This window comes from Nomascus leucogenys, chromosome 20 (assembly GCF_006542625.1).
Source record: "Nomascus leucogenys isolate Asia chromosome 20, Asia_NLE_v1, whole genome shotgun sequence".
Taxonomy (NCBI): domain Eukaryota; kingdom Metazoa; phylum Chordata; class Mammalia; order Primates; family Hylobatidae; genus Nomascus; species Nomascus leucogenys.
In genome coordinates this window covers 15,965,918-15,981,004 of record NC_044400.1, presented here as the reverse complement: position 1 = coordinate 15,981,004, position 15,087 = coordinate 15,965,918, and the positions used below count along the sequence as shown (strand labels likewise).

Sequence of the window (15,087 nt, the reverse complement as noted above, 5' to 3'; positions counted from 1 at the left end):
GCAACCTAAGTATCCATCAACAGATGAATGGATAAAGAAAATGTGCTACATATACACAACGGAGTACTATTCAGCCATAAAAAAGAATGAGATCGTATCATCTGCAACAACATAGATGGAAATGGAGGTCATTTTAAGTGAAATAAGCCAGGCACAGAAAGACAAACATCACATATTCTCACTTATTTGTGGGATCTAAAAATCAAAACAATTGAACTCATAGATATAGAGAATAGAAAGATAGTTACCAGAGGCTGGGAAGGGCAATAGGGGTTGAAGGCGGGGGGTCCTGGGGAAATTAATGAGTACCAAAAAAAAAAAAAATAGAATGAATAAGACCTAGTATTTGATAGCAGAACAGGGGAACTATAGCCAATAATAATTGTACATTTAAAAATAACTAAAAGAATGACTGGGTATCGTGGTGGCTCACACCTGTAATCCAAGCACTTTGGGAGGCTGAGGTGGACGGATGGCTGGAGCTCATGGGTTTCAGACCAGCCTGGGCAACATGGTAAAACCCCACCTTTACAAAAAAAATGAAAAAATAAAAAATAAAAATTAGCTGGGCGTGGTGACATGTGCCTGTAGTCCCAGCTACTCAGGAGGCTGTGGGAGGATGGCTTGAGCCTGGGAGCCACAGGTGCAGTAAGTTGAGATTACACAGCTGCACGCCAGCCTGGGCCATACAGCCAGACCTTGTCTCAAAAAACAATTAAAATTTAAAAAATAAAAATAATTAAAAGAATATAACTGGATTGTATGTAACACAAATAATAAATGCTTGAGGGGATACATACCCAATTTTCTATGATGTGATTATTACACATTGCATGCCTATTTGAAAATATTTCATGTACCTCGTAAATATATACACCTACTATGTACTCACACAAAGTTTTTAAAAGTCCTTTTTTAAAAGGCATAAATGTGGCATTAAAGAGACTGTGAAAGGGACACTTATTTACAATATGAGAGCTGAAACAAGAAGGCAAAGCATTACTGTGTTTGACTTTAATTGGGAATGTGTGTACTGGATGATGCAAATACTCTGCCACTCTGCACATGTACAGGTCTGGCATGACTGAGAATGACCACAAAAGTGCTGCAAGTGTTCTGGGGTTATAAATACATTTTAGCCAGTAGGTGAATTTGCGAATACACAGTCCATGAATAATGAGGATCAACTACATTAAAATTTATTACACAGAAAATTTCCAACAAACACAAAAGCAGAGTGAATAGTATAATGAACCTCTCTACATATATATTACATAACACAATTATATTTTGAAGGGAAGAAATGCTAGAAAAAGGTCTGATAAAATTCAACATCTCCTCCTGACAAACAGAAAACTTGGATGGGAAACTACTTTTAATCTACTTTTTAAAACTTTGCCATTTATTTTCTAATGACATTTTATGTAGAACCCTAAACTCAAAATCATTCATTTAGAACTGGAATTTCTGCTCTTTCAAAAATTCTTCATTGTGTGAATCCCTGAAGTACTAGAGAACCTACTAGTATTGCAAAGAGAAACAAGAAATGAGATACAAACACCTGAAAGAAAAGGACATAATGATCATTATTTGTAATGCCTCTCTTCACCTCAAAAAACTGAAATGCAAACAGACTTGGAGAAAATTATTTGTTCTTTTTAAATAAAATACGAACAGGGCAAGAACAAACAATATACAAAAGAAGTTCAAAATAGTTAACATATCAGGAAAAGAAGTTTAATCTAACCAGTGACTGAAACACAAATTAAAGCAACAATGGATAAACCTGAACTTTATACAAATGGGAAAAATATATGTAAATAAATATAGCCATACTATGAAATACTATGAAACCATTAAAAAACAATGATGCGGCCGGGCGCGGTGGCTCACGCCTGTAATCCCAGCACTCTGGGAGGCCGAGGTGGGTGGATCACGAGGTCAGGAGACTGAGACCATCCTGGCTAACACGGTGAAACCCTGTCTCTACTAAAAACACAAAAAAATTAGCTGGGCGTTGTGGCGGGTGTCTGTAGTCCCAGCTACTTGGGAGGCTGAGGCAGCAGAATGATGTGAACCCAGGGGGTGCGGTTTGCAGTGAGCCGAGACTGTGCCACTGCACTCCAGCCCGGGCGACAGGGCGACAGAGCGAGACTCCGTCTCAAAAACAAAACAAAACAAAACAAAAAAAACACAATGATGCAGCAGGACTATACGCACAGACATGAAAAGATATCCAAAAGATAAAGAAAAGTGCAGGTTATAAAATAATATAGAGTATTATAAAAATTTTAGCTCAAACACACATATACACTCACATTGACCCTCAACTTCCCCATAAAAACAAATCTGAGGCCGGGCACAGTGGCTGAAGCCTGTAATCCCAGCACTTTGGGAGGTCGAGGTAGGCAGATCACCTGAGGTCAGGAGTTTGAGACCACCCTGGCCAACATGGTGAGACCCTCGTCTCTACTAAAAATACAAAAATCAGCTGGGCATGGTGGCGCATGCCTGTAGTCCTAGCTAAGGAGGTTGCAGTAAGCCGAGATCACACCACTGCACTCCAGCCTGGGTGACAGGGCAAGACCCTGACTCAAAAAAAAAAAAAAAAAAAAAAGCCCCCATCTCTACTAGAAATACAAAAATTATCTGTACGTGGTGGCAGGTGCCTATAATCCCAGCTACTTGGGAGGTTGAGGCACGAGAATTGCCTCAACCCAGGAGGCAGAGGTTGCAATGAACTGAGATCGCCTCACTGCACTCCAGCCTGAGTGACAGGGCGAGACTCCACCTCAAACAAACAGAAAAAACCCCACAAATCTGTAAAGAAGAATTACAGTCAGTTTTCCACTTTATATCTGATTTAATTCTATAATGCTTGAGTATTTCACAAAAAATGGTTATTACTTTTATAATCTAGAACAAATTTTTCTATTTTGCAAATTAAAAATACTGTAAATGATCATGTAGAGCTACATAAAACACTGATATAGCATATGAACTAATTTTTGTAAAAGAAAAAGTATCAATTTTTGTTTAAAGCAATTTCTATCATTTCCAACTTTCACAGTGTTTTTATTCTCTTGGGGGCAGAAAAAGTGAATTACACTTTCTGCTTTATTCTTTAGTTTTTGTGCTGTTTGAGTTTTAAAATAGTGCATTGGCATTTAGCCCCTCCAAAATTCCCCAATACCCATAAATAACTCATTTTTTTGAGAAAGAATAAGTTAGTTAAAATACTAATAAAAAGTGCTATGAAATTCCTAAATTAAAAACTCTTAAGAAAGTTTTAAACCATTCAGTCTGTTCGTAACATTGACACTCATAAACTCTCCCTATCGGCCCACCATTATTAGCTCGTATCATCAATAAAGTCCTTACACCTTGCAATTTGTTTCAGGTTTTGAGGCAGGAGGCACTATCAATTAAGAGACTAAAATAATTTGTCACAAATGGAAAAAAAAACACTAGCAGATGGTACAGGAAGAACATTCTCAAATCCGAAAATCTGCAATGTTTCGAAATCCAAAAACTTTTTGAGTGCCGATATGACTCTCAAAAAAAATGCTCATTGGAGCATTTTGGATTTCAGATTTGGGATGCTCAGCCAGTAATGCAAATATTCCAAAAAAAAAAAAAAAATCCAAAATCCAAAACACTTCCAGTCCCAAGTATTCTGGATAAGGGATACTCAACCTGTATATTTTTTCACTTACGTGATGCTTCATACTTCCATGCTGATCTCAATTAGAGTGAGCTACTGGACAGCAAGAGTAAGACCCAGAAGACAATGCTCTATTATATGTGTATAAAACACCTATTTTATTCATCTATTATTCGGTAGGGTTCTTATTATGTGTTGTGTACCAAACAAAGCAAGAAAATATGCAGTAGCACCTTCCAAGAGCTGACAACAGGAAATAAGACACATAAAAAACTACAATGGAAGGCAAGTAAGTAACTGTCATGCTCATTAACATGACTCGATTATCGAAGGCTTACACTGCACCAAGCATAGAGCTAAATACTTTATAAATATTACTACATAACATCTTATAAGCTAGGTATTAATATATACTTGTTTTAAGAGAAGACACTGAGGATTGGAAAGGTTATGCAATTTGCCTAGAGTAAACAGATTGTAAGCACAAATCCAGGATTCAAACACACATCTGTCTCATTGAAAAGGTCTTATAACCACTGGGAAGTATCACTTATGTGTTTTAACTGTTAAGAAAGAGACATGGCAGTCATAAAATAAAGGGATGGGTGTGAAGGGAAATACTCTTGGTTCAGGCTTACTTGTAGCATGCATTCTATCTTTTAATTTGCTAAATTACTATGTTTAGGAAAAAGTGCCCAATTTGGATAGAACAAAGGCTCTCAGTATAACGGGAGAGAGATGAGTAAATGAAAGATTATAATACAATGTGACTGACTATTGGCAGAATAAATGGCCCAACCTTTCAGGAAGGCAAATCAACATTATTTGAAAATTTAAAACTCCACCAGTATTCTTCTCAAAGTCTGTCAGTATTCATCAGGGGAGGATACTGAAAGAATAGACAAACTCTTAACAATGGTGGCCCTGAGACTGAAATATATGTACGAAGTGCTGGAATTTTAAAAATAATGGGCATGTATTAATTCTACAATAAAAAATTATAAAACACAATTAAGAAATGCTCTATTGGCTGGGCGCAGCATTTTGAGAGGCCAAGGCGAGAGGATCACCTGAGGTTGGGAGTTCAAGACCAGCCTGGCCAACATGGTGAAACTCTGTCTCTACTAAAAATATAAAACTTTGCCAGGCATGGTGGCGCATGCCTGTAACCCCAGCTACTTGGGAGGCTGAGACAGGAGAATCACTTGAACCCTGGAGGCAGAGGTTGCAGTGAGCCGAGATCACAACACAGCACTCCAGCCTGGGTGACAGAGCAAGACTCTGTCTCAAAAAAAGAAAAGAAAAGAAAAGAAATGCTATATATCATGGGACATATTAAATACTACAGAAGCAAAGTAGAATTTTTATAATAATGGGCATGTATTAATTCTACAATAAAAATATTATAAAACACAATTAAAAAATGTTATTATCATGGGACATTAAATACTACAGAAGCAAAGAACTCTGCTAAAGAGACGGAGGTGTCTTAGAAAGCTTCTAGCTTCTGTTTATACTCCATCAATTACTACGAGACTTTGGGTAAGTAGCTTCATTCTGAACGTGTTTCCTCATTTATAAAGTGGAATAGGAATGCTTGTTCTGCCTACTTCACAAACTTGTAGGGATGATCAAATGTGAAAAAGTATGAAAAGCACAAAGTTATAAACTAACGTGTCAATTGATATTTTTAGACAATTCTGAACACTATAGTAGGCCAATTTTCTATAAGAAACAGAGGTCTGTCTAAATGATCCTAATGTTTCTTCTCTGTTGTTGAGGCTAAATTTTTAGCACTGTCTGAAAGAACTTTCTATGATGAGAATATTCTGTATTTCTGCTGTCTGTCCAAAATGGGAGCCGTTAGCCACATGTGGTCATTAAACTCTTGAAATACAGCTAGTATGACGGAATTACTGAATTTAAATGTAAATAGCTGCATGTGGTCAGTGGTTACTGTATTGAATTGCCCAGTCTTTTGTTCACTTCTCTCCTCATCTAGATAATTACAAATATAAAAATATTAACAAACAGGAAGTTTCTCAAAAACAGTCTTCACTTAAATAATTAAACTTTACTCTTTTTTTATTATTATTTTTTTAGCTACTCCTTCTCCAGCTGAAAATAATTAAACTTTAGAGCGATGCTAGAAAAGTAGCTTGAAGTCTTAGATTTCATCAGTCTTTAGGGTCAAATTATTTGTAAGGATGTCTTACAGGAATCTAAAATTGATTAACCATGGGTTAATACTTTACGGTGACTTTTAAGAAAGAAAAGTTATATGTTTTTGTTTTGTTTTCAAAGATTTACTTTGGTCTGTAAGGAATATGTAAGACAAAAAATTCGGAGTCCTTACCGGAAGAGCTTTAACAAAGAAATCAATCCTACCTTTAGCTCTGCTTGTATGAACTCTTGCACGCACCCAAACAACTTCATCAGCTTTTTGTGTTGTCAAGTCTCTAACCCGAACCAAAACTCGATCTGTAATAACAGTAAACAATTTTTATATAGTAAAATAATTTTTAAATTCAGAATTTACAAAGAGATCATAATTATTTTTGACAAAAGTACTTGGAACCATCTTGAATAATTCTCAATCTTTGACAACACTGTCTTCTGTATCACGTTCCATATGCAATTTGCCTCAAGTTTTGTGAATTGTGCTTTCTAAACATATTTTTAAAATCTGTCTATTTCTCTACCATCTTCACTGCCGCCACACTAAACCAAGCTATTGTCTCCGACCTAAACTACAGCAATAGCTTCCTAACTGCAATCCCTGTGTCCCCTTCTAATTCAGTCTCCTTTGAAGTCAGACAGTTTCAAAATGCAAATCTGAACACTTCAATGACTTGTAAGGCCAAACACAGCCTATCCTGCCTAGGACATGGAACTTTTGCCTGCCTGCCACAGTACCTAAGTCAGCTAGTCTCTGCCAAGTCTGGACAGTTGCAGTATCCTATTCCCCAGAATGGAGTGACTCTGAGCTAATCAAAGTCTTTCTCTGGGACTAAATATACAGATGCTGGGAATGAAGCTCTCTTTGCTGGGATTGCTGCGCTGACACAGTGCAGGCCCAGGGCTGCAGCTTTCACCTTTCCTGCTATCTTTGCAGGATTCGAGAAGGAGGCCAATATCCTAAAGGAAACAGAGCCAAAAGGTGGAGAGAGAAAGGCTTGTAGATGCTTCCTGAGCCCCAAGATCCAATCATGCTTGATGTCATCTCATACATTTCCCTATCGAGCCTTTTGGGTGTAAGTGAGCCCCAACTATTATGCTCCTAATACTAAACAAAATACTACATTCATCTAGAGTTCCTAAACAGGAAAACAGTTACAAAACAACTATTATGTAAAGATGTGTATACAACGCAACATTCAACAACATTTTTGCTACTCTTCTAAATGCAATCATTTGATTAGAGAAAAACATTTAAGTATTAGTTAAATTAAACGTAGCAATAGACATGACATTACAATATCAAGAATACCTTTTGAGACATAAAATGAAGTCAAATTATAAATACTGTATGTCTTACCGAATTTGTCTAAATGTATTTATAATTTGCCTATTGAAGAAAAGATGCAGCTGCAGAGAGAATCTCATTTACAGGAGAATAAATAACATGGTTCTCATAGCCAAAAGCAAAGAGAATGAAAGAGGAATTTTAAAGCCACTGGCATCATAAGAGGATTTCTGCAAAACACTGCCAACAGACTTTATGAGTTAAGCCAACTTCCAAGTCTGCTGTGTAAACTCAGGCAAAAGAAAGTGTGAAAGAGAAAAGACAGACACATCAGCAGAAGATTTTAAAAGGCAGATTTGAAAATGCCAAGACTGAAAAAGCAATGGCTAACCAAGCAATCACAACTCAAAACCACACAAAACAGAAAAGCATAAATCTAAGAGATATGTGATAATTAGGATAATTTTACTAGCACTTTGGAAAAGAAAAAGGGTAATGGCTCTTCTTTCTTGTGGCATGGCAATTAACTAGCATAGCGGTTCTCAACCTTTAATACATCCGAACACACCTGAAGCCCATGCCATACTCACACCAGTATGACTGGCTAACCAGTAACAAGCAAGGTAGTAGGATTTCAGTTTGAAAACTGCACTTTTAAGAGTCACGGGCATCAGAGTGATTAATGTGGAGAAAAGGAGATAAAGGAAACTACCTTGAGCAAAGAATTGGGATTTTTGCAGAGGTAAAACCAAAGTTAGAATTTTATTGTTATGTTACTACAACCATATTACATACATAGGTTATCTTTCTCTCTAAGTGGAAGAACGCAACAGTCTGTGGATTTGCCAGCAAAAGAAGAACAGCAATTATGTTAATGGCTGCTTTGGGCCTATGTTAAAGACTTTAACTCCAGTGAGCTTCTTTGTATTACAGCTCAAGGAAGTACAGTTGAGAAAGACACCTAACCTGAAAACAAAGTCTCAAGTGTCTCCTCCTGCTTGCCCTGGCAGAGGAATATCATCCCCTACACTTTACTGCTCATAGTCTATTTTATGCAGGTTGAGCATTCCTAACCCGAAAACCTGAAATGCTCCCAAATCCAAAACTTTTTGAGTGCTGACATGATATTCAAAGGAGACGCTCATTGGAGGATTTTGGATTTTCAGATTAGGGATGCTCAAGTGGTAAATATAATGCAAATATTCCAAAGTCTAAAAAAAATAAATAAATAAAGTCCAAAACACTTTTGTGGTCTCAAGCATTTTGGCTAAGGGATACTCAACCTGTACTCAATTATTTTATTTCATCTTTATGTTTTGGAAATGATTTTCAGAAATTTTGGTTTTGGGTTTTTTGTTTTTTTTTTTTTGAGACAGGGTCTCACTCTGTTGCCCAGGCTGAAGTCCAGTAGTGTGATCATGGCTCACCGCAGCCTTGACCTCACAGACTCAAGTGATCCTCCCATCAGTCTCCTGAGTAGCTGGGATAAAAGGTGTATGCCACCATGGCTAGCTAATTTTTTTATTTTCTGTAGAGATGGGGTCTCACTATGTTTCCCAGGCTAGTTTCAAATTCCTGGGCTCAAGTGATCCTCCCAACTCAGTCTCTGAATTTTGGTCTTTTATTGTATTCTTTCCCAACAAGGCTGGGAAAGAAAAGTGATTTTGTGATCATGTGGTAAACCAAATACAACAATAAAATTAACCTAGAGGTGTTTTATTTCCAAAGCATAATATTCATAGGCAGCCCTCTAAACTGGAAGCAGTGCTTCCAATGGGCGAGAATGTAAAGGTCTATAATTACTGCACCAAAGAGTGAGAGACATAATTTGAAGTGTCTACCAAAAGAAAAAAGACTGTCAAATAGTTGAGTAAGATAAATCTGTTGAAATTACATATATAAAATAGAAGTAAAAGAAAGGCAAACATTTATAAATAAAAAATCTACAGGTCTGAGAGAAACAACATGAGTCAGGTCAATTTCAAAAAACTATAAGGCCGCGCGCGGTGGCTCACACCTGTAATCCTAGCACTTTGGGAGGCCGAGATGGGTGGATTGCCTTGAGTTCAGGAGTTCGAGATCAGCCTGGGCAACATGGTGAAACCCCATCTCTACTAAAATACAAAAAAATAAGCCAGGCGTGGTGGCTTGCACCTGTAGTCCCAGTTGCTCAGGAGGCCGAGGCAGGAGAATTGTAGGAACTTGGGAGGCTGAGGTTGAAGTGAGCTGAGATCATGCCACTGCACTCCAGGCTGGGCGACAGAGCGAGCCTCGGTCTCCAAAAAAAAAAGAAATATAAAGATGCCAACATACACTAACAAAAAAGAGCGGTTATGAGAAAAGATAGACTGGGGTCTAAGAATAATTAATTTCATTCCCAGACACTAAAGCTAAGAGTAAACAAAATGGAGTAGGGGTGGAGGCTTTAAAACTCAAATCACAGTACTGCCAAAGAAGCCAGAGAAGATGTAAGATGGAAGGACCCATGGACTCTAGGGTCAGATGGCCTTTGGTTCTAATCCCAGGTCTGGCAGACTCTGTGTAAGTCAAGTTTCTTATCTTTCAACTTTGGTTCCTTAGTTTTCAAGGATGCTGTAGAGAATAAGTGAAAATTTAAATGTTTGGGAAGAGTCAAGCAAAATAGGAATAAGTAATAGCTAAAAACAGTCAGAGAAGTAAAGTTGTGGGGGTTGGGGGAAGTAAAAGAGGTAGCTTTATTAAAGCATGCAAAAAGGCTACATGTGATGAAGGCAGTTATTATTAGCCACTCTCCTATCTAGACGACGGTTGAATCTTATCTAATCATTTAGGAATATTTAAAAAACATAATCTACCATTTAAAACATACCATTTAACCTACAATACCTAATAACATTTTTTTTTTTTCCTTTTCTAGAGACGGAACCCTAAACTGACAATGTTTACACAGGGTTATGACATCTACTTGGATTATTAATGTCATTTAAGCTTTTCAGAATTATACCTTCAGATTTATGCCAACCTTACTTAAAACTTCATGAAGAGCTTTCCTGGAATTAGAAAGCAAAAAAGCTTTATTTATTGTCACATAGCTACTAACCTGGTTTTTCTTGTGATTGTATCATTGAAGATATTCCATATCTCTCTTTAGCATAATCCTACAAAAAAAGTTTTTGCATCGTGAATTTTTATGTAAACACTAACAGCACAGTAAACACATAAATACTAATAATAGAATATAAAAATGAATTTAACTTTCAGGATCATTTTATTAATTCAGAAAGTCAGAAGTTTCATAATGTGGAAATCTGTCATTCATTTACACATGTACTCTACAGAAAACAGAGAAGTACTGTTCCTGGTTAGCTTGTTTTGAAGATCACCACTCCTAGATGGATTTACCATACTTAATAACATTCTCAGTAAAATTTACACATATGTACAACACATCTGAACTACCTTTTTCAAAAAGATGAAACTACTTCAAAGCAGGGACATAAATTTCCTCTGTGAAGGGAGTAGAATGAAGTACCACAGTTTTATTAACTTCCTATTACAGGAAGAAATGTTCAAAGAGAACCAACGTTTTGGGTAAGCTTTCTGAGCACCAGATGTCCACAGTTTTTAGAAACTGGAGATGCTGGGTATAAGCTAACTACAACTTTCCTTTTGTAAAACATCATCAAAAAATTCACTAGCTTCCTGTTTCTAAAAACCAGCTTCAGGATACCAGGTTACAGGAGTTTGACACTGATAATATAATAATATCAAATTTCTTGTTACAGATTAGTTAGGAACAGGAAACAGGAGACCTAGGGTCCAATCTGTTAACAAAATATACTTATTAAATAGATAAGTGGCCTTTATTTCAATCTTACTTTACCTCTAAAATGATCTAAGATTCTTCTAGCTATAAAATGGCATTAACTCTGCCACAATGTCTACCTTGTATCTAGACCTATACTAGCTGTAAGGGTACACTGATAGTTTATGTAATTAAGCAGATTAAGAGTACACAAAAATAATTGCCCTAGATTTTTACAAGGTAACTTAAGATCTGTATGAAACAATTAAGTTTCTGTCACTTTACAGCTACCTGTTGGAATCCTCTCCTTTAGAGCAGGAGGGTGCTGGATTTTGTGTTTACACCAAAATAAAACCAGACATGTTTAAGGCGCTTACTGAACAATTTAAAGAAAAAGACAACCCTGGCCAGAGTAGAGAGATACAGTCACGCAATGAAGCCTGAGGGCAACAGAAGGAGATTAAATTGTGTGAAGGACAAAAAAGTTGCATTCATAATTAGTACTATTAATATTTCAGTGACTCTTCCTCATTTAGTATTCTAAGATGACCTATTTCTCATGTTGCTTACCACAAACTCAGAACTCCTCATAGAAAAATTAGGGAGCCAGACGGAAATTAAGGCTTAACAGTACTACAGCACACATAACTTGTAGGATGGTTTCAAACTTTGATTTCTGAAAAGCACCGAAGGATCACTGGGTGTTATGAATTATCCACGTGATTTGGGGACACTTCACCTCAAATGCATTCTCAGTAACTCCTATTACCTACCTTACTGGGTCACTGAGGGAGAAAGTAAATAAAAATGACATGTGTTCTTTAAAGCTGTCACATGGGAAATGGTCATTAAACATATTGGCAGATGGTTTTGCTAAGTACTGTCATTACTTGCTAAAGCACTAGGAACAGGAGGGCTGAGTACATATCGATTACTAGTGGTTATTAAAATTTTCCCAGGGATTGTGCATTACGTGCAGGACGTGCCTAACCCAGACTCAAGTGTGACGCCGCGCTCCTACTTCCGGGGCGGCTGGTTCTTCCCGTCCTCCCCACCCCGGGGACACGCTTCTAGTAGGCCAAACTCCCAGATGACCCCCGCAAGAAACGCGATCCGGAGAGGGTCTGGCCCCACTGATGGGGCAAGGGCTCTAGGCGCCCGGACCCCACGCCCGCAGCCTGCGGAGAACGTGCCGACAAGGACCTAGAGGGCCCCGCTCCCCCTCCTCCCTCCCTCGGCGCAGCCCGGCCCAGGGGTCTGTCCTCCCAGGCCCGGGAAAGGAAGAAACCCACTTCCGCCGCGTCCATGATCTCCCGCGGCTTCTCCTGACTCTTGCGGCTGGCGCTGGCGCTGGGCATCGGGACACGGAACTGGGCAGTGGACACCACCCTCCCTCGCAGGCTTCCGTAAGGCAGGCCAAAGGGGCTTCTCCCTCCCTCCCAGTCTCCGCCCTCCCGACCCTCGGGTCTCAGCACACGCGTTCGGACTCCGTGTGGAGGGGCGGCTCCAGAAAGATCGCGAGAGCTGCGGCTATCTCGAGATCCGGGAGGGCTGGCGGCCGCGCGCGCGGGGTCTCCTCCCACTCTGGCCCCGCCCCTCCGGGAGTTTTCCCGGAGTTGGAGGGAATTCCCGGGAATTCGCGGTAGTTTCGCTGGTTTGGCTCTGGGGGCGGGGCCTGGGGTTACCAGGTGGCTGGCTGTAGAACTGGGCGAATGCCAGCTCTCTTCAACTTCGTCCCAACTGCGACTTCTGCTCCATTCTTCTAACAGCCCTTTCAACTCCGCTCGGCTGTAACCGCAGACTCGTCACTAAAACACCCACCTAAGAGCGGGCCTTGGTTTCTCCTCTCTTGGAGTTTCCCGCCTTCTCTCTTCCCCTGGGCGACGTAGCTGCTTGGGGACGGAGGAGGCCTCTTCGCAATCCATTGCCCTGCTTGTTGGGACAGAGGAGTGCAGTTGGCTTGCCAAGGCAGCATGGGGTACCAGTCCCTGTGTAAGTGAAGTGTAAGTACAATGGCAACGACAACAAGAAACCCGTACAATTGCACTGATTGCCTGGATCTGTTCAGTGTTAGGGACAGTGCATAGTGTTGGTTGCCCAATGGGCGAATATCCCCAAATTAGGCTTTTTTAAAAAACTGGTTTTTTAAAAAAACTATCATTCATGAGTTTTGGATCGAAATTGAAAATAATTTGGAGATTTGGTTTGATACTCTTTCCCCTGCCAGACTTTGCACTCCGTCGTTTCTTTTTTTTTTTTTTTGAGACGGAGTCTCGCTCTTTCACCCACGCCGGACTGCTGCAGTGGCGCGCTCTCGGATCACTGCAAGCTCCGCCTCCCGGGTTCACGCCATTCTCCTGCCTCAGCCTCTCCGAGTAGCTGGGACTACAGGCGCCCGCCACCACGCCCGGCTAATTTTTTGTATTTTTAGTAGAAACGGGGTTTCACCGTGGTTTCGATCTCCTGACCTCGTGATCCGCCCGCCTCAGCCTCCCAAAGTGCTGGGATTACAAGCGTGAGCCACCGCGCCCGGCCCCGTCGTTTCCACTGACTTGGTAGTGTCTTAGTCTGGCACAAAGTGTTAAGGGGTGCACATAGATCCCAGCGCAAGTGAAAGGCTCTCTCGGGAGGCTCCCCCGTGGAGTAGTGAGAAGACAGCCATGGTCCTTGCTCGCCTGTAGCTTTCCTTCTAATTGCAGGTGGTATGAAATTTTATTCCCTATTTAATTGATCAAAGATTATTTACAAACATCTACTTTGTGCCAGGCATTCTATCAGGTGCTAGCAATAAAAAGATAAGTCCTAATTCCTGTTCTTAATATTACACAGGTACCTAGGCTGATAGATGCGCCATCTTGATACATGCTTCCATGATTACAGAGTCAGGAAGAGAATTTAGCTCTTAAAATGGCTGCCTGGAAGTGACACATTTCACATTCTCCTAGTTTATTGGCCAAAACAAGGTCACATAGTCATTCCTGAGTTCATGGGGGCAGGAGAATTTACTCATTCCTTGGGGAGCAACACTGAATATTCATGATCAATATCACATTCCGTTAAAAAAGGCATCCCATTATACTCATGGGATTGGAATACAGAAGGAGGTCTGTGAAGTTGCTTCATCTTGGAATTTTTTTTTAAAGCTTGGATTGCCTCAATCAGGTATAGTCCTAATGTATGGACTGGTTATCAGAAATCTGAATACAAATCCCATCTATTATCTCTTTGCTAGGGTAGCGATCTTACCTTTCCATCTGTCCACGAGGCCTGTCCATGTACTTCTTTCTTACTTTGGCCCCGTTGCCTTGATAAAAGTATTCTTATTTAGTCCTGGAATAAGACTGTAAATATATATTTTTGTTTCTGGCCTCCTTTCCTGATAGTGATAGAAAAGAAGCATTTGCCAGATCAATGGCCACATGTCCTGTGCCTGAGGTCTTAAGAATCTGCTGTAGTAAAGATACCACAGCTGCAACTGAGGCTGTGACTTGGTTGAACTTGCAGTAGTCTACTATCAATTTCCTGAATTTGTCTGGTTTTTGCTGGAGCCACACCGGTGACAATAGGAATGTGATGGAGACTGCCAACCATCAGGTCTTTAAGGGTTGCACTGATCTCCACTATTCCTCTTGGGGACATGTTATTGTTTATGATTTACTATCCTAGTTGGGGGCTGGGAAAGTGACTTTTAGAAATTTCCTCTTAGCTTTATCCAGTATGGTAGCCTATTCCACAGACCAAGGAATAGGGGAACAGCTCTGCCATGGTGCTCTGGCTGCTTTGCAGGATCCACATAAGCCATGTAGGCAAGGGCGTGAACTGCAGCTAACCTGAATCCTGGAAAAACACCTTGTGATCCTGCTGGAACATGAGAGGGTGGAAGGCCATCTCCCACTCACTTCCCTGTGTCCCTGAGAGGCTGTCATGGGATGGTTTCTTATTACCTCCTAGATTCTGATGAGGTGTGGGACTTCTTGCCCCCTTCCCTCAAGGGAAATGCAGAATACAAAAATGTATATAATATCTTACTGCTTAACTGGGGTCTAGAAGTGGCTCTTCAGCAACGAGTGTCCCACTGCTCATGTTGCAGTCGTTTGGTGCCTTTTGTTTCAGTGATGTCCTTAATGGGACAAGAATCACAGAGAGCTGGCACCTTTGGCTTATTCTTCTTTC

At 40.0% G+C, this 15,087-nt stretch overlaps 1 protein-coding gene across 2 annotated transcripts in view; it reads right to left on the bottom strand.

Moving 5' to 3' along the window:
• Window positions 1–12,485, bottom strand: part of DARS1 (aspartyl-tRNA synthetase 1) — an 84,752-nt gene extending 72,267 nt beyond the window's left edge. Inside the window, exons 1-3 of one of the 2 annotated variants that reach the window (XM_003267607.3) lie at window positions 12,207–12,485; window positions 10,210–10,267; window positions 6,053–6,145 (exon numbers count right to left, since the gene is read on the bottom strand). In XM_003267607.3, the coding sequence (XP_003267655.1) occupies window positions 6,053–6,145; window positions 10,210–10,267; window positions 12,207–12,272 (217 nt within the window). In that variant the 5' untranslated portion in view covers window positions 12,273–12,485. The remainder of the gene's footprint in view (window positions 1–6,052; window positions 6,146–10,209; window positions 10,268–12,206) is intronic. The other variant, XM_030800908.1, reaches the window with a different exon arrangement.
• Window positions 12,486–15,087: the final 2,602 nt, after the last annotated feature.